General features: G+C 47.7%; 1 protein-coding gene across 1 annotated transcript in view; it reads left to right on the top strand.

The window, feature by feature from the left end:
* The window catches only part of fam193a (family with sequence similarity 193 member A), a gene marked incomplete at its 5' end in the record, with an annotated part of 50,380 nt that overhangs the window by 13,476 nt on the left and 13,775 nt on the right, over positions 1-23,129 (top strand). Inside the window, 11 exons of the mRNA XM_080534856.1 lie at positions 763-1,065; positions 2,648-2,832; positions 3,711-3,863; positions 4,160-4,439; positions 6,230-6,354; positions 15,630-15,780; positions 17,468-17,542; positions 18,003-18,068; positions 21,116-21,228; positions 21,627-21,875; positions 22,767-22,926. Coding sequence (XP_080390982.1) covers positions 763-1,065; positions 2,648-2,832; positions 3,711-3,863; positions 4,160-4,439; positions 6,230-6,354; positions 15,630-15,780; positions 17,468-17,542; positions 18,003-18,068; positions 21,116-21,228; positions 21,627-21,875; positions 22,767-22,926 — 1,860 coding nt within the window. The remainder of the gene's footprint in view (positions 1-762; positions 1,066-2,647; positions 2,833-3,710; positions 3,864-4,159; positions 4,440-6,229; positions 6,355-15,629; positions 15,781-17,467; positions 17,543-18,002; positions 18,069-21,115; positions 21,229-21,626; positions 21,876-22,766; positions 22,927-23,129) is intronic.

Below are 23,129 nucleotides of genomic sequence, written 5' to 3' on the forward strand. Positions count from 1 at the left end.
CTGGAGGTTAATTGAATCCAGGACTTGTTATAAACTTCATCGGGGATGTAAAAAACCTGTAAAACACTAACGTAAAAAAACGTTACAACAACACATTTTCGTTCCAATGTTTCGTACACCCTCTTCTTCACCCCCCCCCCCCCCCCAAAAGAATGTGGGGCTCCCCCCCCCCATTACATCACCACAGGTCACCCCAAACACCAAACACCGTCCTCAGCTGCAGAGTCTCCTGTGAGGTTGTAATTTAGTCTATAAATAGACGGAGGCTTCATCTGTGTGAGAGGAGAGAGAAGCAGCGTTTGGTCTGGCTGTCTGCAGCACTGCTGGTTCACTGCCTGCTCCTCTGACTTCTCCTCCTCTGTCTCTCCCTCCCCCTCCCGTCTCCCCCTCCTCCTTCGTCTCTCCACCCCCCCTCCCCTTCGTCTCCCCTTCTGTCTCTCCCTCCCCCTTTCCCTCCCCCTCCCCTCCATCCCTCTCTGTCTCTCCCTCCCCTACCATCTCCCTCTCCTCCATCTCTCCATCTCCCTCCCCCTCCCCCTCTCCCCTCCATCCCCCCTCCCCTCCATCCCTCTCTGTCTCTCCCTCCCCTACCATCTCCGTCTCCCCTTCCCCCTCTCCTCCATCTCTCCCTCTCCCCTCTCCCCTCCATCTTCACCCCCCTCCCCTTCCATCCCCCCCATCCCCCACCCCTCCATCTCCCACCACCTCTCCCTCCATCCCCTCTCCCTCCCCACCCCTCCATCTCCACCTCCCCTCCCCCAGACCCCGTTCACCTTCGGTCTGAGCCAGCGGGCCCCCTACACCCCCGGGGACCGCTGCCTCCTCTGTCGGACCGAGCGCAAGGAGAGCCCACTGCTGGCGGACGGGGGGATGACCACGTCGTCGCCGCAGCTGCAGGGCCTGAACGGCCTGGGCGGCGGGGGGTCGCAGGGCCCGGCCCAGCAGCCCCCCCTCGCCCCCCCGCACCCCCCGGCAGCCCTACAGCTGCCCCTGTGGGTGTGTCCCGACTGCAGGAGGACCGTGGAGAAGGAGGACCGACACTCCGCCCTGGAGCAGAGCCTGGTGGTGAGGAGGAAGAGGGGGAGGGATGGAAGGGGGGGGGGGGGAGGGGCGGAGGGGCGGAGGGGCAGTCCCTAGTGGTGAGACTCACCTGGGGGGGTGTGGGGGATGGGAGGGATGAGAGAGAGAGAGAGAGAGAGAGAGAGAGAGAGAGAGAGAGAGAGAGAGAGAGAGAGAGAGAGAGAGAGAGAGAGAGAGAGAGAGAGAGAGAGAGAGAGAGAGTTCCGGTGTGTGTCTGTTTGCGCAGGGGTGTCGGTGTGTCTGGGTGTGTGTGTTTGCACAGGTGTGTGCGTGTGTGCGCATACTCTAGATGAGAAGACCAATTTATTTTAAAATGTCGAGTCTGATAACTTCCCAGAGTGCCCCTCTGTCTCTGCCTGCAATGCAAACATGTTTCTCTTGTCCACATTTGAACTGTCGTTGAGATATGGGTGGGGGGTTTAGCTGATCTCTAGATCAGGAATCTAGCAGCTTTGACCGCTGCCCAACCTGCAGTCAGGAAGTACAGTGTTTCCTCCAGGAATTTTTACCATGGTGGCGGGTAGTGCTGACCGATTTTTTCGCGTGCACGCGCATGAAACGCGCACGCGCGCTCAAAACAACGACGTCATTTCAGCCAAAACTCGAAAATAAAATGTTTTCCTGTAAATTAAAAACAAGGGTAGTCCGTCCGTCCGTCCCTCTCTGGAATGGAATGGAATGGACTTTATTTGTCATTGCTACAGTACAGGTACCAGACAACGAAATGGTCCATTAAATAAAATGACACGGTTCAAATGTTCACGCCGGCAGTCCGGCTCTCACACATACTGGCAGCGTCCCGGTCTGACTTAGCTCTCGTTTGTGCACGGCTTTCTTTCTTTCCTTCCTTCCTTCCTTCCTTTATGTGAAGTGGCCGGTCCCGGGCACAGCTGCCTCGCATCCGCTCAACGAGCCCGGCGGTTCGGTGCTGCGCTGATTAGCGGATGCGGGACAGCTGTGTGAGCGGATCGCTCCATCTCTCATCTTGATGAAGATGAATGATCTTTATTGTCATTGTAACAGGTACAACGTAATTTAAATGAGGAATCACAAAACAGTTTTGCAAGCGCGTCGCTTCGCGCTTGTGGGTGTGTCTAGCGCTGTGAAGGTCTGAAAAGCGGCCTAAATCCTTTTTTTTTTTTTTGGGTTGAGAAATCTGCATGGTGGCGGAGGAAATTCCATCGTGGCGGACCGCCACGATGAAATGCATGTAGAGGAAACACTGAAGTATATCTAGAGATCCTCAGATATCCTGGGGGGTATTCCATCAATGTTGCTAAAGGAAAATCCAGGCTTATTTAGAGAAAATCCTGCGAGACCACCTATCAAAATAAGGCTGGAATCTTTTATAAACCTTGTAGGATTTATCAAAAATAAGCCTGGATTGTCCTTTAGCGACGTTGATGGAATACCCCCCTGCTCCATTCCGTTGACGACCTATGTTTTAATATTTGAATATTTAATGTATTTCGTATCACCTCCGTGCCGCTTTAGCGTGTAGCGTAGCGGTGTTGTGAGCCGTGTTGACTCCTTGTCGTGTCATATCCTGTTCCCTTCCCTTCCCCAGAGCCAGGACTTCCTGTTGCACATGCCCATGGGTAACGGAGGCCTCGTGGGCCAGGAGCCCGTGGCTGGGGGGGGCCGACTGACCAGCACCGCCCCCCCTCCCCTCCCCACGCTGCCCGCCCCGGACCTCACCGCCCCCCTCTCCGCAGACACCACGTGCAGCTGTGAAGCCTGCAACGAGAGAAGGTGAGCAGACACAGACGCTGCGATCGTACATTCGCTCTGAGAGCGCCGGAGCGCACATTGGGTTCAACAGTCACGTCATAAAGGGACCCAAGTCAATTTGATTGGACGAGAGGCATTTGTTGTAAATTTATTTTATTAGGAAAAACCCCTTGAGATGAACCATCTCGTTTTCGAGGGCATGAGTGCTGATCAGATTTCCTGAGCATATTTACGAACGAACCCAGAGGTTTCTCAAGTATATTCATGTCAAAATGCCCCAAAAATAAATATACAGCTGAAACGCTGAAATCGGAATCAGAATCAGAATCGCTTTTATTATTTGATTGATCACTAGATGGCCATGCTAGGAAGGACAGAATGATGGTGATCAACTTGTTGACCCCTGTGACCTTGTTGCTGACTCCTGACCCTGTTGTTGACCCAAACGCACCACAAATAGAGCACATAAAATTATCTCTGACCCCTCCCACCCTGCTCACCACCTGTTTCAACTGTTGCCCTCTGGACGGCGCTACCGATCCCTGGCCACCAAAACATCCCGGTTCAAAAACAGTTTTTTCCCCTCTGCCATAAGGACTCTCAATACCTGACTCACTGCACTGTATAAATTGTAAATTGTAAATATGTTCTGTCCTGTCTTGTGGTTATGTGTGTTTCATGTCCATGTAATAGTCATGTAAAATGTGTGTATGTTTTTTGACACTGCTTTTTGAGCTGTACCGAAAACAAATTCCACCGACCTAGGTCGTGTGGTCATTAAACTATTCATTCATTCATTCATTCATTCATTCATTGACCCCTGACCCTGTGACCTTTTTGCTGACCCCTGACCCTTGTTGCTGACCCTGTGACCTTGCGCCCCCCCCCCCCCCCACCAGGGAGATCACGGCGGAGTCGGAGCGGGAGTCCCAGCAGCTGCAGCACCACTGGTCGGAGGTGCGCTACCTGGTCCGATGCATCTACCGGCAGACGGGCACGCCTCTGGCCCACGACCAGGAGCAGCCTTTTGACATGAAGGAGCTGGTGGACAGGTAGGACGGGCTGGGGGACACGTAGGACAGGTAGGAGGGCTGGGGGACAGGTGGGACAGGTGGGACAGGTAGGACAGGTGGGACAGGTGGGACAGGTAGGACAGGTAGGAGGGGCTGGGGGACAGGTGGGACAGGTGGTTACATGGTCAACGCTTAACCCGCTACGCCACCTAAGCGCCCCTGTCGTAAGGTGTATTAACAGTGTTTACTGTGGTAGATGTTAACAGTGTTTATTGTGGCAGATGTTAACAGTGTTTATTGTGGTAGATGTTAACAGTAGGCTATGTTGTCTCCAGGCTGTGTGAGAAGGACCCCTACCAGCTGTACCAGAGGCTGGAGCAGCAGGCGAGGGAGTACGTCCTGGAGATGAAGGTCCGCCTGCTGAAGCACCTGTCTGCCGGCTCCAAGACTGCAGGGCCGCCCGCCGCGGGGCCGGGGGGGCCGGGGGGCCCGCCAGGGGGGGGGGCTGCAGCCCAGGGGCCCCCCCAAGCACACCAGTTCGTCTCCCTGCTCCTGGAGGAGTACAGCGCCTTGTGTCAGGCAGCACGCACCATCAGCAGCTTCCTGCTCACCCTGGTAGGTCCACATGGAGGCTGTCTGGCACCTTAGGGTAGGGTAGGGTCACCTGCAGGGCTGTCTGGCACCTTAGGGGAGGGTAGGGTAGATTAGATGAGGATTGGGTTTGGTTGGGTTAGGTTAGGTGAAGGTTAGGTTAGTTTAGATTAGATTAGGTAGGGTTGGATTAGATTAGATTAGATTTGGTAGGGTTGGGTTGGGTTGGGTTGGGTTAGGATTAGATTAGATTTGGTAGGGTAGGGTTGGGTTGGGTTGGCTTAGGGTAGGGTTAGGTTAGGTTAGATGAAGGTTAGATTAGATTAGATTAGGTAGGGTTGGGTTAGGTTAGATGAAGGTTAGTTTAGATTAGGTAGGGTTGGGTAGGGTTAGGGTAGGGTTAGGTTAGATTAGGTAGGGTTAGGTTAGATTAGGTAGGGTTAGGTTAGGGTAGGGTAGGGTTGGGTTAGGGTTGGGTTAGGGTAGGGTTGGGTTGGGTTAGGGTAGGGTAGGGTTGGGTTAGATTTAGGTTAGTTTAGATTAGATTAGGTAGGGTTAGGTTAGGGTAGGGTAGGGTTGGGTTAGGGTTGGGTTAGGGTAGGGTTGGGTTGGGTTAGGGTAGGGTAGGGTTGGGTTAGATTTAGGTTAGTTTAGATTAGATTTGGTAGGGTTGGGTTAGGGTTGGGTTAGGGTTGGGTTGGGTTAGGTTAGGTTTAGATTAGATTTGGTAGGGTAGGGTTGGGTTAGGGTAGGGTAGGGTAGGGGTAGGGTTGGGTTAGGGTACGGTTAGGTTAGGTTTAGATTAGATTAGGTAGGCTTAGGTTAGGGTAGGGTTAGGTTAGGTTTAGATTAGATTAGGTAGGGTTAGGTTAGGGTAGGGTTAGGTTTAGATTAGGTAGGGTAGGGTTAGGTTAGGTTTAGATTAGATTAGATTAGGTAGGGTTAGGGTAGGGTTAGGTTAGGATTAGATTAGGTAGGGTGAGGTTAGGGTAGGGTAGGGTAGGGTTAGATTAGGTAGGGTTAGGGTAGGGTAGGGTTAGGTTAGGTTTAGATTAGATTAGGTAGGGTTAGGTTAGGGTAGGGTTAGGTTTAGATTAGATTAGGTAGGGTTGGGTTAGATGAAGGTTAGGTTAGGTTAGTTTAGATTAGGTAGGGTTAGTTTAGATTAGATTAGGTAGGGTTGGGTTAGATGAAGGTTAGGTTAGTTTAGATTAGATTAGGTAGGGTAGGGTAGGGTTGGGTTAGTTTAGATTAGATTAGCTGCGGTCGTAAATTCCCTCTGGAATGCGATCAGCACTGATGGAATGCCTCTTGTCCAATCAAATTACTTGGGTCCCTTTATGACGTTGAAGCCAGTGTGCGCTCCGGCGCTCTCGAAGCGAATTTACAAACACAGTTTAGATTAGATTACATTTTATTGTCATTGCAGAGTAGTGCAGAGAAAGTACTGAGACAACGCAAACGCAAATCAGCATCTAACCAGAAGTGCAAATAGTGATATAAAACATGACAGTGAGGTAGCTATATACACTTACGGTAGTTATGTAACAGTCTTAGAACTGAACTGAATCTAAATCGAGTTGAATTGACTTTGAATTGAAAAACAAACAGCCTCTGATAGGACAAATATCACCAGCATGTAAAGGGTCAGAGCCAGCTGCCTTCCACCAAATGCTGCAGCTTTCTTGGAGTAGCATCTAGTAGCCGAGGTAGGGTGATGTCACTGTGGCCAAATCACCAAAGTCAAGAGCAAGTGCAAATAGTGATACACAAGAACGTTCCCTGACCTCTGACCTCTTGTGTGTGTCCCCCAGGAGAACGAACACCTGCAGAAGTTCCAGGTAACGTGGGTGCTTCACAACAAGCACCTGTTTGAGAGCCTGGTGTTCTCAGAGCCCATCCTGCACAGCAGTTTACCTGGCCTGGTCACACAGCTCAGGTGAGGAACCACTGTGTGGGTGTGTGCGTGTGCGTGTGCGTGTGTGTGTGTGTCGGTGTGTGTCGGTGTGTGTCGGTGTGTGTGTGTGTCGGTGTGTCGGTGTGTCGGTATGTGTCGGTATGTGTTTGTGTGTTCGTCCCTGTGTGTTCGTCCCTGTGTGTTCGTCCCTGTGTGTGTGTGTGTGTGTGTGTCTGTGTGTGTGTAAACACCCAGTGCTATAATAAGCAGCTTAGTTACCCTGGCGACACAGCCCAGGTGAGCACCTCGATCAATATGTTGAGGAAGTCGCCAGCACTTCATCATAAGTCCAATGGTGGTTGGGCTTCAGCGCCCCAAAGACGCCAACGTACAAAGACACAGAAGACACACAGCCAGTTAGAGACACAGAAGACACACAGCCAGTTAGAGACACAGAAGACACACAGCCAGTTAGAGACACAGAAGACACACAGCCAGTTAGAGACACAGAAGACTAGGGGTGTAACGGATCGCCCCCCACGGTTCGGCACGCATGTGTACCGCGGATCAATTGCAAAATGTAACCAAGTAATAATATTACTTAATATTAGTTAATATCCCTTGTAAATCACAATGTAGAGTTGCCATGAAAAGATAGACGCGACAGTTGCGTGCTTTGTTTTACTCTAAAGTGCAATGATAGGTTGATAATGGGGGAAAAAATCCAGAACAACAAGGCTGCGTTCGTAAATTCACTCTGGAATCTGATCAGCATTCATGGAACGCCTCTTGTCCAATCAAATTACTTGGTCCCTTTATGACGTCGTACCCAGTGTGCTCTCCGGCGCTCTCAGAGCAAATTTACGAATGCAGCCCAAGTGTATCATGGCGAGTGCTGCTAATGTTGGCGACAGAGAAGAACTCAAAATGCCTCCCTCGTCATTTAAATCCCATGTATGGGAGCACTTTGGCTTCTCTGTCAATTATAACAATGACGGACAGTGTCATTGGAAGTGTGGTCGATAAAAAAGTTACGGTTTTTAAGCGTTGTGCAACGAGAAAGTCGTACGAGCATGGCCACACATTTGCCGCGACATCACCCTGGTGTGTTGACGGGAGGCACGAAAAAGGAAGCTTGACAACTTCTGATAATGTAGCCAATTTTTTCATACCATGTTTAAAGTAAGGTTTCACTTTATTATTTAGTTAAAAGTGTCATAAAACATGTTTATTTGTCTGCTTTAAAGAGCCCAGTGATTCACTGCTGCAACCAGGTGCCTCCTCCCTCTCTCCTACTGCATCATTTAAGTTGAATGTGTGTTTCTGTTTAATATGTAGCCTAATGTTTGAGTGTAGAATATGTTATGTATGTATATATATATATATATATATATATATACAGTGGGGAGAACAAGTATTTGATACACTGCTGATTTTGCATGTTTTCTCACTTAGAAAGAATGTAGAGGTCTGTAATTTTTATCATAGGTACACTTCAACTGTGAGAGACAGAATCTTAAAAAAAAATCCAGAAAATCAAATTGTATGATTTTAAAGTAATTAATTTACATTTTATTGCTTGAAATAAGTATTTGATACATCAGAAAAACAGAACTTAATATTTGGTAAAGAAACCTTTGTTTGCAATTACAGAGATCAGACGTTCTTGACCAGGTTTGCACACACTGCAGCAGGGATTTGGGCCCACTCCTCCATACAGATCTTCTCCAGATCCTTCAGGTTTCGGGGCTGTCGCTGGGCAACACAGACTTTCAGCTCCCTCCAAAGATTTTCTATTGGGTTCAGGTCTGGAGACTGGCTAGGCCACTCCAGGACCTTGAGATGCTTCTTACGGAGCCACTCCTTAGTTGCCCTGGCTGTGTGTTTCGGGTCGTTGTCATGCTGGAAGACCCAGCCACGACCCATCTTCAATGCTCTTATTGAGGGAAGGAGGTTATTGGCCAAGATCTCGCGATACTTGGCCCCATCCATCCTCCCCTCAATACGGTGCATTCGTCCTGTCCCCTTTGCAGAAAAGCATCCCCAAAGAATGATGTTTCCACCTCCATGCTTCACGGTTGGGATGGTGTTCTTGGGGTTGTACTCATCCTTCTTCTTCCTCCAAACACGGCGAGTGGAGTTTATGCCAAAAAGCTCTATTTTGGTCTCATCAGACCACATGACCTTCTCCCATTCCTCCTCTCATTCCTCCTCTGGATCATCCAGATGATCATTGGCAAACCTCAGACGGGCCTGGACATGCGCTGGCTTGAGCAGGGGGACCTTGCGTGCGCTACAGGATTTTAATCCCTGACCGCGTAGTGTGTTACTGATAGTTTTCTTTGAGACTGTGGTCCCAGCTCTCTTCAGGTCATTGACCAGGTCCTGCTGTGTAGTTCTGGGCTGATCCCTCACCTTTCTTATGATCATTGATGCCCCACGAGGTGAGATCTTGCATGGAGCCCCAGACCGAGGGAGATTGACCGTCATCTTCAATTTCTTCCATTTTCTAATAATTGCGCCAACAGTTGTTGCCTTCTCACCAAGCTGCTTCCCTATTGTCCTGTAGCCCATCCCAGCCTTGTGCAGGTCTACAATTTTGTCCCTGATGTCCTTAGAAAGCTCTTTGGTCTTGCCCATTGTGGAGAGGTTGGGGTCTGATTGATTGAGTGTGTGGAGAGGGGTCTTTTATAAAGGTAACGAGTTCAAACAGGCGCAGTTAATACAGGTAATGAGTGGAGAATAGGAGGGCTTCTTAAAGAAAAACTAACAGGTCTGTGAGAGCCGGAATTATTACTGGTTGGTAGGTGATCAAATACTTATTTCATACAATAAAATGCAAATTAATTATTTAAAAGTCATACAATGTGATTTTCTGGATTTTTGTTTTAGATTCCGTCTCTCACAGTTGAAGTGTACCTATGATAAAAATTACAGACCTCTACATTCTTTCTAAGTGGGAAAACCTGCAAAATCAGCAGTGTATCAAATACTTGTTCTCCCCACTGTATATATATACAGGGCTTAAAGTACTCCGGCACAGTGCCGGATTTCCGGCACGGGAGAATAAAAAATAAAATAAAAACTGCAATTGCGGCATTGCGCCGACGTGGTGGCGGGGGCGCTGTTTCACAAATAACTTAGCTTTCGTGTTTGCTAGCGAAACAGCTGATAGTTAATGTTGACTGCTCAAGGAGAATACATATTTGAAAGTACAGAATGCCTGAGAGCCTTATATTGCATTATATTACATTATATTTTTAATGGCCATCTGGTGCCTGAATATTGTTTTTTCCTTTACATATATAATGACATTTCCACCATAAATTGATGGCGAAAGGGCACAAATTGGTGCATATCAATTCACCAGAATGCAAGAAATTAAGTGTTTGATGCTCGTTTAAGGACCCCCAGACAGCCCTGCTTCATGGGTCCCCCCCGATGTCAAACACCACTGGTACCACCTCCGCCTCATTTTGAGCCAGGAAAAACCCTGAGTAGTGACGGGAAGCCTTATGGAACGTGGTGCCAAGAAGGAGAATATAAGCAGGGGTGCACATAACTTTTTGGGGCCAGTGCTCAGAGGAGCACCTAGGGATGCTGTTTGGTGCTCCCCGAGCTCGCGAGTCACGACCCGTCCCACAGGATGGATAAAAAAGGGATACATGGATAACGTATATTAGCAAAACAACATTTATTCATAAATAAAGATGAACGAACAAATGATTGTGTGCAAAACAAAAGAAACAAATGCAAAATCAAATGACTGCTCTTTAAGCATGAAAGTCTGTCAGACTCCTTTAAACACAATGAAATCAACTGACATCTCTTTAAGCACTAACTGAATGTCTGTTCTTTAAACACAATGAAATCAACTGACATCTCTTTAAGCACTGCTCTGTTCTGTAAACACTGAAATCAACTTTTCAACAAAAAGTTACAGCCTAAGCATTTATTTATGCTACAAGCTTAATCATCATCACTGCTCTCTTGACTGCTGTAAGTTATCACTGTCCTCAATTTCAACCATGGTAGAGGATGTTGTAGGCTATCACTTTAAATAGCTCATTATTTTGATTGTGCAACAAAGTCATTTTTTTTTCTTCTAATAGAATTCCCAACCATATTCCCTGGGTCAGGGGTCTAGGTGCGATAATGAAGCTGTAAAACAAACGTCTGAACGTTTGAAAGCTTCAGAGAAAAGAAACGTGAAGTCCCTTGGTGTTGTTTTTCCTTTTAGCGACGAGTCGTTTGGGACTGAATTTTCACGTGTCGGCGTGATAACCGTGATAACCGTGCGATACGCGATACGCGGAATGAAAGTACAAGTTACGATACTTTCCGAATGTTTTCGTGAGGGGAGTCGCCGTGGTCGTTGTGATGGCGTTACGGGGCTTGCAGTGATGCAGCAGTCAGCAGTCAGCAGTTGGATTTTGAGGAAGTAAATTCCTCTCCCAGCGCTTCCAGCTGTTGGTGCGCAAGAGCGCGTTCATGCCGCTGATCTTCCGCGCAGCATGCATTTTGGCGACGCATGCGCACTGGCGCACCAGTTATGTGCACCCCTGAATATAAGTGATGGTGGCTTAATAAGTAATCAGTTTGTTCTTTTAAAGACATGTATATATTTTATTCTGTATTGTTATAGTGATAGTGGCTTAATAAGTGATGCAATCAGTTTTGCCTTTTAAAGACATCTATTTTTTTTATTTTTTTTATTAAGTATAAAACAGTATTATGAATGAATGAATGAATGGTCTTAATTGTCATTACAGTTTTTCCCAATTGCTAAAACGCAAAAGCCAATTCTCTAAACCAAATGACCAGTTCTCTAAACACATTTAATAAAACTAGCTCCCATTTGCCAAAACCATAAACACATTTCACATGAAGACACAATTCACAAAACACAATCCTCCTTTTCTCATAAATCTAAACACATTTTGTCTTGCTAAAACACAAGTTGCAAAAAACTCTGCTCAAAATGTCAAATTCTCAAATTAAAGCTCATGTGATGCAAAATGCTTGCCACAGTCAGCAACATTTTAACACAATGAACACACCTGGCTTCATTAAACATAACGATTCAAAATGTAAGACACTTGTTGCAAATTATTGTGGTGTGTGTGTGTGTGTGTGTGTGTGGTATAGTTCCATAAATAAATAAAAAAACATCACACCCTGAACATTGTTTTCAGTGAGTATTGTTGTGTGTAATGGATCCTCTGTAGTGTTTGCATTGAGTTGTGATACAGTACAGTATTGTACATGTTACGGTACATGTGGGAATACGGTAACGTTTTTCAAACCATTATTTACGTAAAACTCGATAGGACAACAGTGCAACAACTTCGCGGCTGAACTTTAGTAAAATTTCGGACATCATATGCCATTTAAAGGGGGGAAATAGATATCTAAACATGCATGACTATCATGCAAAATCAGCCTTACTGTAATGTAAAATATGTAATGTTAGATATAACGTTAGACAGGGAGCGCAGATTTATTTTTATGCATGACTATCATACATGTGGGAAAACTAGGGTTAGGGTTAGGTGCTAGGGTTACAGTAAGGTTAGGGTTAGGATTAGGGGTAGGGTTTGAGTTTGAGTTTTGAAGAGAGAAGGTGTGGTTTTGCTTATGTAGCTTTAGAAAAGTGTGTTGTGTTTAGAGTTTTGGGAAAATGGAGGAAAGTTTTGTGAAATGTGTTTTAGCAATTGAGAAAAACTGTAATACAGTACAGGTAGCATACAACGAAATTTAGGAGGGGGGGCTCCCCTGGTGCTTGGAAAAAGACTAAAAACACGAGGGCCAAGGGTAAAATAAAAAAGGGAAAAGAGCTGGTTTACATAAATAAAGGCTATGTACACTATCTACTATACTACTATACTATACAATAAAACACTGTGCTGTACTCTTTGCTATGCTATAAATATCCTAACTTTTCCTATATCTGAACCTTATGTACACAAGGGTTGTCATATTGCACATAGTATTGTTGCACATTCATTTAAAGTATTAATGCATTTTAACATTGAGACATATTTTGTATTGACTATAAAATAGTATTAATGCATTTAAACATTGAGACAAGAAGCTGTCTTCTGTACCCGCTCTCCCAATATCTCAAACTGTGACCCCCCTCCCCAAGAAAAAGTTTCAGGCACAGGATTTTTTCCCACTTTAAGCCCTGTATATATATACACACACACATATATATATATACCGGTTTTGAGTTTTTACATCTTGAATGTTGTTGGGTTTTACACAGTAAAAGTGGTGTTTTTACAGAATTCGAGGAAAAAGCTTTTTCTTTTTCTTTTTATGTTTTGTGTTAAACCCGAAAAATGATCCGATCCGTGACTCAAAAACCGTGATCCGATCCGTGAGTTAGGTGATCCGTTACACCCCTACAGAAGACACACAGCCAGTTATGGCGCTTTTCCATTGACCGGCCTGGCACGGCTCGGCTCAGCTCGCTTCGGCACGCTTTTGAACAGTTCTGGGTATTGGCGCTTTTCCACTATACACAACAGACCAGGATCGAGTAGGAGGAGTAGGAGATAGTAGGCGGAGTTACGCGTCATAAAAGCGCGCCATGGTGGACCAGTGTTGCACGATATACCGCGGTGCCAAAATGTCACGGTGCCTACTATACCATAAGCTTTATACAACGGTACTACCGTGGAATACTATACTACCGTGTTGAACACGGTACCAGCGGGGCAATGTGTTACCTCTATTACCAAATTCACTGGTTCTGCTAATGAGGACAAGACTGGCTCGCGACACTCTCGAGAGAAACACTTTCGGCTGCGTTCGTCAATTCGCTCCGAGAGCGCCGGAGCGCACACTGGGTGCAACGTCACAGAGCGACCGATTCGTTTGATTGGACGAGAGGCGTTCCGCGAGTGCGGGTCAGATTTCCAGAGCGAATTGACGAACGCAAACTTTTTCGCTTTTACCCATCGCGTTAGCTTTGTCGGCTAACAGGTTAGCAACCTCAAACGTTGTTCCTATGGTTCCTGCGAGCTCAGTGGGCATTAACTAGAAAATTAAAACCACTGAGTTTTCTTAACTGTGTTCCAACAGTTTACCGCACAGCTGATTAATCAATTAAACCAATAGAGTGAGACAGGATATGTTCATGCAAGGTGCCTTTCAGGAAGTAGTGGAGATCGTGCACCTAGCCTATTCAGCCTGTTGTTCTGTGTGCTATTGTGTAGTTGAATAAACTTGCCTTTCCAGATTAAATGTCTGTTCTTGGTCTTGGATTTTGTGAAATATATTTCTAAATAATTGCGACTTATAGTCCAGTGCGACTTATATATGTTTTTTCCCTCTTAATGGCGCATTTTTTGACTGATGCGACTTATAGTCCGGAAAATACGGTACACATAATAAAGTCATGTTTTTTGAACCCTTAAAACCACTGCCTTCACTTGTCTGCTTTATGAACTGTATGAGCATATGAGATGGCTACTGCCTGATCGATGTCGACACTGCTCGTAGTGAATATAAGCACTTGACGCATGTTGAACTCCTGGTTCATTGAGTTTACTCCCGGTTCACTTCTCGGGGTGGCACCACGGTGGTTCAGGGCTCAAAATGACCGTATACCGATGGTGGAGTTATCCAGCATAGTCTTGTGTTTCTACCCCCTTCATAGCCGGTGTTATTCACGGGCAAAGACGGTGCCCTTTGCGGGTTAATAACTGTGATTTACCGTGGGTTAGGATAACAATTCAAACGTGTCCGGATAGGGGAGAGGACAGGGAATCCAAAACCATTTGAATGGTGTCGATCCTACACTCCTATCACGGTTGACACAGCGCGGAGCGAATTCCCTGGTAAAACTTTTCTCTCCCCCCCGCTGTCAAAGGGAGTTTAAACCAGCAGGCGCGGTGCTGCAGGCAGCAGCGAGTGAACTCCCGGTTCATTGAGTTTACGGTTAAAAGCATATCTTCTCGGGGTCAGCGCGGTGGTTAAGGGCTCAAAATTACCGTATACCGATGGTGAAGTTAGCAAAGGAGTATTGTGTTTCTACCACCTTCACAGCCGGTGTTATTCACGGGCAAAGACGGTGCATAATAGCGATTTTTGTGTTATGCTTGTTGTAAATAAAAGTTCTATGATACATTGAAATGACATTAAACTAAGATAATACGATGGTCAGCATAATTTTTCTAATCTTTATTAATAAGCTATTACAGAAACTGTAGTGACATTTTCCAAGAGCGAATGTGGTATTTAAAGATGGCGGTTAGCGAAGAAATCTATGAACATGGGATGGCGATTTCCATTGACCAATCAACAGTGTGCAGCGTCACACGTCACACACAGCCTGGCAAAAAGGTTGCGGGTCTCAAAAAGGTTCCTGGACTCGAAGGGTAGCTAAAGAAGCGTGCCGTACCGCGCCGTGCTGATCCAGGCCGCTCAATGGAAAAGCGCCAAAGAAGCAGGCCAGCCTGGGCTGACCCGGGTCAGCCCTCTAGTGGAAAAGCCCCATTAGAGACACAGAAGACACACAGCCAGTAAGAGACACAGAAGACACACAGCCAGTAAGAGACACAGAAGACACACAGCCTGTCAGTGACACAGAAGACACACAGCCAGTCAGTGACACAGAAGACACGCTGCCAGTAGGGAAGCTGCAACAGTGAGAGCCACAGCAGTTCCGCCACGCACACGCGCTCCTGAGGTTGACGCTTGCGGTATGTTTTCGCCGTCAGACCTTTCTGAGTAATAGTCGAGTACAGCCGCGAAATATCCAGTCAGTCTCAGGGTTCGACATTAACGCCCTTTTACTTGCCCGGAGCAAGTAAAACATTCACCGGGTTTGTTTGCGCGAGCACGACGCCGCTGCTAGATCCCGGATATTTTTACCTGTGTGCAGGAAGAACAACAGACGGCGCAGGCGCCAGACTAGACTCGATGATCGTGAGTGAAGATATTATCAAAGCGTACGCGCCTGTCGATCACCCGTACGCTTTGATAATATCTTCACTGCAGTCTGTCAGGAAACAGGATTATTTGTTCAAATGTTCCTCAGACGTGTGTGTGTGTGTATGTGTGTGTGTGTGTGTGTGTCGTCTCTGTGTGTCGTCTCTGTGTGTGTGTGTGTGTGTTTGTATCTGTCTGTCTGTGTCGTGTGTGTGTGTGTGTCGTCTGTGTGTGTCGTCTGTGTCTGTCTGTCTGTATGTCTGTCTGTATCTGTGTCGTCTGTCTGTCTGTATCTGTGGTGTGTCTGTGTGTGTCTCTCTGTATATGTCTGTCTGTCTGATGTATGTGTGTCATCTGTGTGTGTGTTTTGTGTTCAGGCACGGCACGGCCAGCCAAGACCCGTACAGCGAGGACGCCGTGCGCCGGGCGCTGCTGCAGAGCTACCAGGCCCTGGAGGGGGAGATGGCCGCCGTGGCCGCAGACTGGCAGGAGTGTGAGAAGAGGATCGACGACTACGTAGACGAACAGGTGGGGTGGGGGCGCACACACACACACACACACACACACTGAACACACACACACACACACATTGAACTCACAAACTGAACACAGACCACAGACAGGCACCGGACACACACTGAACACACACACACACACACAAACTGAACACACACACTGAACACACACACACACACACACAAACTGAACACTGACCACAGACAGACACCGGACACAGACAGGCGCACACACACCGAACACATACAGACACACATACACACACACACCGAACACAGACAGACACACATACACACACACACACACACACACACACACACACACACACCGAACACAGACAGACACACATACACACACACACACACACACACCAAACACAGACAGACAGACACACACACACACACACACATACACCCACACCGAACACAGACAGGCGCGCATGCACACACACACACACACACACACACACACACACACACACACACACACACACACACACACACACACACACACACACACCGAACACAGACAGACAGACAGACACACACACCGAACACAGACAGGCGCGCACGCACGCACGGACACAGACAGACACACAGACACCCACACACCCCGAACACAGACATACGGGCGCTCACACACCCTGAACACACAGACTCTCACACACACACACACACACACACACACACACACACACACATACACACACACATACACACACACACACAGACAGACACACACACACACACACACACACACACACATAAAGTGTGAAGGTAGATGATGGATGGTGAATGGTGGTGGACGGTGGTGGTTCAGTACCTGTGTGTTCAGGTGATTGATGGTTAAGGTAGATGATGGATGGTGAATGGTGGTGGACGGTGGTGGTTCAGTACCTGTGTGTTCAGGTGATTGATGGTTAAGGTAGATGATGGATGGTGAATGGTGGTGGACGGTGGTGGTTCAGTACCTGTGTGTTCAGGTGATTGATGGTTAAGGTAGATGATGGATGGTGAATGGTGGTGGACGGTGGTGGTTCAGTACCTGTGTGTTCAGGTGATTGATGGTTAAGGTAGATGATGGATGGTGAATGGTGGTGGACGGTGGTGGTTCAGTACCTGTGTGTTCAGGTGATTGATGGTTAAGGTAGATGATGGATGGTGAAGGGTGGTGGACGGTGGTGGTTCAGTACCTGTGTGTTCAGGTGATTGATGGTTAAGGTAGATGATGGATGGTGAATGGTGGTGGACGCTGGTGGTTCAGTACCTGTGTGTTCAGGTGATTGATGGTTAAGGTAGATGATGGATGGTGAATGGTGGTGGGCGGTGGTGGTTCAGTACCTGTGTGTTCAGGTGATTGATGGTTAAGGTAGATGATGGATGGTGAATGGTGGTGGACGGTGAAGGCAGGTGATGGATGTTGGTGGTTCAGTACCTGTGTGTTCAGGTGATTGATGGTTAAGGTAGATGATGGATGGTGAATGGTGGTGGACGGTGGTGGTTCAGTACCTGTGTGTTCAGGTGATTGATGGTTAAGGTAGATGATGGATGGTGAATGGTGGTGGACGGTGAAGGCAGGTGATGGATGTTGGTGGTTCAGTACCTGTGTGTTCAGGTGATTGATGGTTAAGGTAGATGATGGATGGTGAATGGTGGTGGACGGTGGTGGTTCAGTACCTGTGTGTTCTGCTCTGTTTCAGCTGCTTTTCAAGGTGGACGGACAGAACCTCACCAACCAACGGACAGAACCACACAAGTCTCTCATTAGCAAAAATGTAAGTCTGTCTGTCTACAGTAGTATCTATCTGTCTGTCTGTCTCTCTGTCTGTCTGTCTACAGTAGTATCTATCTATCTGTCTGTCTCTCTGTCTGTCTGTCTACAGTAGTATCTATCTCTCCATCTCTCCATCTCTCCATCTCTCCATCTCTCCATCTCTCCATCTCTCTATCTCTCTATCTCTCTATCGCTCTATCGCTCTATCTCTCTATCTCTCTATCTCTCTATCTCTCTATCTCTCTATCTCTCTATCTCTCTATCTCTCTATCTCTCTATCTCTCTCTCTCTCTCTCTCTCTCTCTAATCTCTATCTGTCTATCTGTCTGTGTCTTTACAGGGTCATTTGTAGAGTTGTAGAGAGAGGTATATCTGTATGTATCTACAGTGTGTATTTCCAGAGTTGAGCCGTGTGTGTGTGTGTGTGTGTGTGTGTGTGTGTGTCTCTCCAGACTTTGAAAACAAAACAGCGAATGCTGAAGGAAGACTGGGAGTTCTTTAAGCAGAGGAGGTTTATAGAAGAACAGGTATGATGAACATGAAGATGATGATGATGGTGGTGGTGGTGGTGGTGATGATGATGATGGTGGTGATGAGGAAGGACGGAAGGAAGGAAGGAGGTGTTCTATTAATTAACTGACCTTTAAAAAAATGATGTGATTAAGTCAATGGCCTATGGGTCTCCATGGTGACGGTCAGCGGCTGTGGCACAGGAGGTAGACAGGGCTCGACATTAAGGCTTGTCCGCTTGTCCGGGACAAGTACATTTCATTTTTCGAGTTCAAGTGGACTTCCTCCTGCAGTTGTCTGTTTGACAAATCAAAACAAAGGGGAAAAATCAATCAGTATCAGTAATATACGCAAAAAATGAATTCCTCTTTCAGTTGTCCGATCGGTCGGTCTGTCTGTCTGTCTGTCCGTCCGTCCGTCCTGTGCCGCACCTCATTCTCGCTGCCTATGAGGCGGTGTAGCTTGTAACAGAGATTCTAATGCTGTGGCCTGGGGTGGTCCAGTGGTCCAGCACCGCGGTCTACAGTGCACACACATGCCCATGTCGGCATGGGTTAGAATCCGGCCCCTGCCCTGCTGACATGCCCTCTCTCTCTCCCTTCTTCTCCTTACTTTCCTGTCTGTCTTCACTATGCCTGTCCAATAAAAAATGAAAAATATGAGTAGACTTCTAAAAAATTCTAATGCTATTGCATGACCGTTAATAACTCTACTGCCCACAAAAGTGCCAACCTTCTTGACCGTGAAGTTGGCTTGTGGACATTTTAAGTCCGTAGTGAAAGAAAACGACACGTTACTCAAGCCAGCAAGCACAATGTTCCTTCAACACCTAAAACTGGCCAGGTGCCAGGAACAGCGGGGAAATGCTAAATGTCATCGGACGAAACACCAGCACCATTGCCGAAGTTCTGCCAATGTCTGCTGCCATGTCAATGTCTGCTGCCTTGTCAATGTCTGCTGCTTTGTCAATGTCTGCTGCCTTGTCAATGTCTTCTGCCTTGTCAATGTATGCTGCCTTGTCAATGTCTGCTGCCTTGTCAATGTATGCTGCCTTGTCAATGTAGCTGCCTTGTCAATGTCTGCTGCCTTGTCAATGTAGCTGCCTTGTCAATGTATACTGCCTTTGTCAATGTAGCTGCCTTGTCAATGTATGCTGCCTTGTAGATGTCTGCTGCCTTGTCAATGTCTGCTGCTTTGTCAATGTAGCTGCCTTGTCAATGTCTGCTGCCTTGTCAATGTCTTCTGCCTTGTCAATGTCTTCTGCCTTGTCAATGTATGCTGCCTTGTCAATTTAGCTGCCTTGTCAATTTAGCTGCCTTGTCAATGTCTGCTGCCTTGTCAATGTCTGCTGCCTTGTCAATGTAGCTGCCTTGTCAATGTATGCTGCCTTGTCAATATCTGCTGCCTTGTCAATGTCTGCTGCCTTGTCAATGTCTGCTGCCTTGTCAATGTCTGCTGCCTTGTCAATGTCTTCTGCCTTGTCAATGTCTTCTGCCTTGTCAATGTCTGCTGCCTTGTCAATGTATACTGCCTTGTCAATGTCTGCTGCCTTGTCAATGTAGCTGCCTTGTCAATGTCTGCTACCTTGTCAATGTCTGCTGCCTTGTCAATGTAGCTGCCTTGTCAATGTCTGCTGCCTTGTCAATATCTGCTGCCTTGTCAATGTAGCTGCCTTGTCAATGTCTGCTGCCTTGTCAATGTCTGCTGCCTTGTCAATGTAGCTGCCATGTCAATGTCTGCTGCCTTGTCAATGTAGCTGCCTTGTCAATGTAGCTGCCTTGTCAATGTAGCTGCCTTGTCAATGTCTGCTGCCATGTCAATGTAGCTGCCTTGTCAATGTATGCTGCCATGTCAATGTAGCTGCCTTGTCAATGTCTGCTGCCTTGTCAATGTAGCTGCCTTGTCAATGTCTGCTGCCTTGTCAATGTAGCTGCCTTGTCAATGTAGCTGCCTTGTCAATGTCTGCTGCCTTGTCAATGTAGCTGCCTTGTCAATGTCTGCTGCCATTTCAATGTAGCTGCCTTGTCAATGTATGCTGCCTTGTCAATGTAGCTGCCTTGTCAATGTCTGCTGCCTTGTCAATGTAGCTGCCTTGTCAATGTCTGCTGCCTTGTCAATGTAGCTGCCTTGTCATCGTCTGCTGCCTTGTCAATGTAGCTGCCTTGTCAATGTCTGCTGCCTTGTCAATGTCTGCTGCCTTGTCAATGTCTGCTGCCTTGTCAATGTCTTCTGCCTTGTCAATGTCTTCTGCCTTGTCAATGTAGCTGCCTTGTCAATGTCTGCTGCCTTGTCAATGTCTGCTGCCTTGTCAATGTCTGCTGCCATGTCAATGTCTTCTGCCTTGTCAATGTATGCTGCCTTGTCAATGTATGCTGCCTTGTCAATGTAGCTGCCTTGTCAATGTCTGCTGCCTTGTCAATGTCTGCTGCCTTGTCAATGTAGCTGCCTTGTCAATGTATGCTGCCTTGTCAATGTCTGCTGCCTTTTCAATGTCCGCTGAGTAGGGGAGCGCAGGGTATGTTGTCATGCCTAGAGAATCTCTGGCGTGCACGTAGATCCACAGTAATTGTTGGAATTGTAATGTAATGTATTACTGGGTTGTAGTGTGTTAGTAGACACACACACACACACACACACACACGCAGACGCAGACACGCACGTGCATGCGTCGTCATATTTGGACACCTGAAAAAGCTTAATGTCAAGCCCTGGTAGAGCTGCCGTCTAATGATTGCAAGGTCGGCAGATCGACGGTTCGATCCTTGGCTGTCCACGTCTCGAGGTGTCCTTGGGCAAGACACTGAACCCCAAATTGCTCCCAATGAGCGGCCCGGCGCCTTGCATGGTAGCTTGCCGCCATCTGTGTTTTTTGAATGTGTGTGTGAAAGGGTGAATGAGATGCCATTGTAAAGATGCCATTGGAATAAGGCGCCAATAAGTCAGCCATTTACCATTTAGCTCTATGAATGCATGTCTTGGAATGCGGTTTTAGCCAATCACACCACATATTTCTCCCAACCTGTGTTTGTAAGACTGTTGGCTGGTGTGTTTCCTCTGTGTTCAGTTGACCAACAGTAAGAAGTCGCTGGCTGGAGACAGTAACTTCACAGACACCATGAGGATGCTGTCCTCCCGCCTCAGTGTCCCCGACTGTCCCAACTGCAACTACAGGAGACGGTGAGTCTGTCTGTCTGTCTGTCCGTCCATCCCCGATTGTTGCAACTGCAACTATTGGAGAAGGTGAGTCTGTCTGTTTGTTTGTGCCTGTCTCTGTCTGTCTGTTCGTTCGTGTCTGTCTCTGTCTGTCTCTGTCTGTCTCTCTCTGTCTGTCGGTCTCGGTCTGTCTGTCTGTCTGTCTCTTTGTGTCTGTCTCTGTCTGTCTGTCTGTCTCTGTCTATCTGTCGGTCTCGGTCTGTCTGTCTACGTCTGTGTCTGTCTGTCTGTCTGTGGCGTAGGAGAGGGAAGGGAGGAGGAGGAAGAGGGAAGCTCATTACTGCAGTCCTAACCCAGCCCTGGAGACACCTGTGTTTACCTGTGTTTACCTGTGTTGTGACATGTCTTCCCCCCCCCCCCAGGTGCACCTGTGACGACTGCAGCCTGTCTCACATCCTCACCTGCGGCATCATGGAGTCGCCCATCTCCGAGGACCTCCACATCAAGCTGCCCGCCTCCCTGCAGATCCTGCCCCCCCGGGACTACCTGGCCCAGGTGCACCCCCCCAGCCTGTCGTCAGCCAGCTCCGGCTCTGGCTCCGCCTCCAGCTCCCCCATCACCATCCAGCAGCACCCACGCCTCATCCTGCCTGCAGGGGGCGCCAACACCTTGTAAGTCAGACAGAGAGACAGACAGACACACACACAGACACACACACAGACACACACACAGACAGACACACACACAGACACACACACAGACACACAGACAGACAGACACACAGACAGACACACAGACAGACAGACACACAGACAGACACACAGACAGACACACAGACAGACACACAGACAGACAGACAGACAGACAGACAGAGACACACACACACACACACACACACACACACAGATAGACAAGGGATTTATTTATTTTATTTTATTTTATTTAACCTTTATTTACAACCTGGAAGTCCCTTGAGATTAAAATCTATTTTTTGAGGGAGACCTGGGGGGTATTCCATTAACGTCACTAAAAGAAAATCCAGGCTTTATTTAAGTCTCGAAAGGATTTATCAAAATAAGCCTGAATTGTTTTTTAGTGACATTGATGGAATACCCCCCTGTCTCTGTTCTCTGGAGTTTTTCTTTGAATCATTTCACGTGTACTTTGTTGTTTGTGCGCTCGCTAGTGGGAATCTCTGTCACTTCCTTGTCATTATGTCATAATGCCTCATTCTATCACAGTGCCAAGCCTTAACCGGTATTCACCTCCACTCTTTCACTTTCTCTCTCTTCTTCTCCCCCCCTTCCCTCTCTCCCCCTCCCTCTCTCTCTCCTTCCCTCTCTACCTCCCTCCCTTCCTCCCTCCCCCCCCCTCTCTACCCACCTCTCCCTCCCTCCCCCTCTCTCTCTCTCTCTCTCCCCCCCCCCTCCCTTCCTCCCTCCCCCCCCCCTCCCTTCCTCCCTCCCCCCCCCTCCCCTCCCTCTCCCTCTCTACCTCCCTCCCTCCCTCCCCCCCCCCCTCCCCTCTCTCTCTCTCCCCCCTCCCTCCCTCTCTCCTCTCAGCGTCAGTGATGACGAGGAGCCCCCGGCGTTGTCAGCTAAGTTTGGGGACATGTACCCCCTGAGCAGCTATGACGACCCCGGGGTGGTGGCCTCCATGAACGGCCTGCACTGCCAGCTCAACGGGGGAGGAGGGGGGGAGAACATGGCTCTCAAGGACCAGGTGGGGTGCTGGGACACTGCCCATGGATTATTTACGTTATTTATTATATGGATATACAGTACAGGCCAAAAGTTTGGACACACCTTCTCATTCAATGTGTTTCCTTTATTTTCATGACTATTTACATTGTAGATTCTCACTGAAGGCATCAAAACTATGAATGAACACATGTGGAATGATGTACTTAACAAAAAAGTGTGAAA

This window comes from Nansenia antarctica, assembly GCF_963989245.1.
Source record: "Nansenia antarctica genome assembly, chromosome: 6".
In the NCBI taxonomy this organism is placed as follows: Eukaryota; Metazoa; Chordata; class Actinopteri; order Argentiniformes; family Microstomatidae; genus Nansenia; species Nansenia antarctica.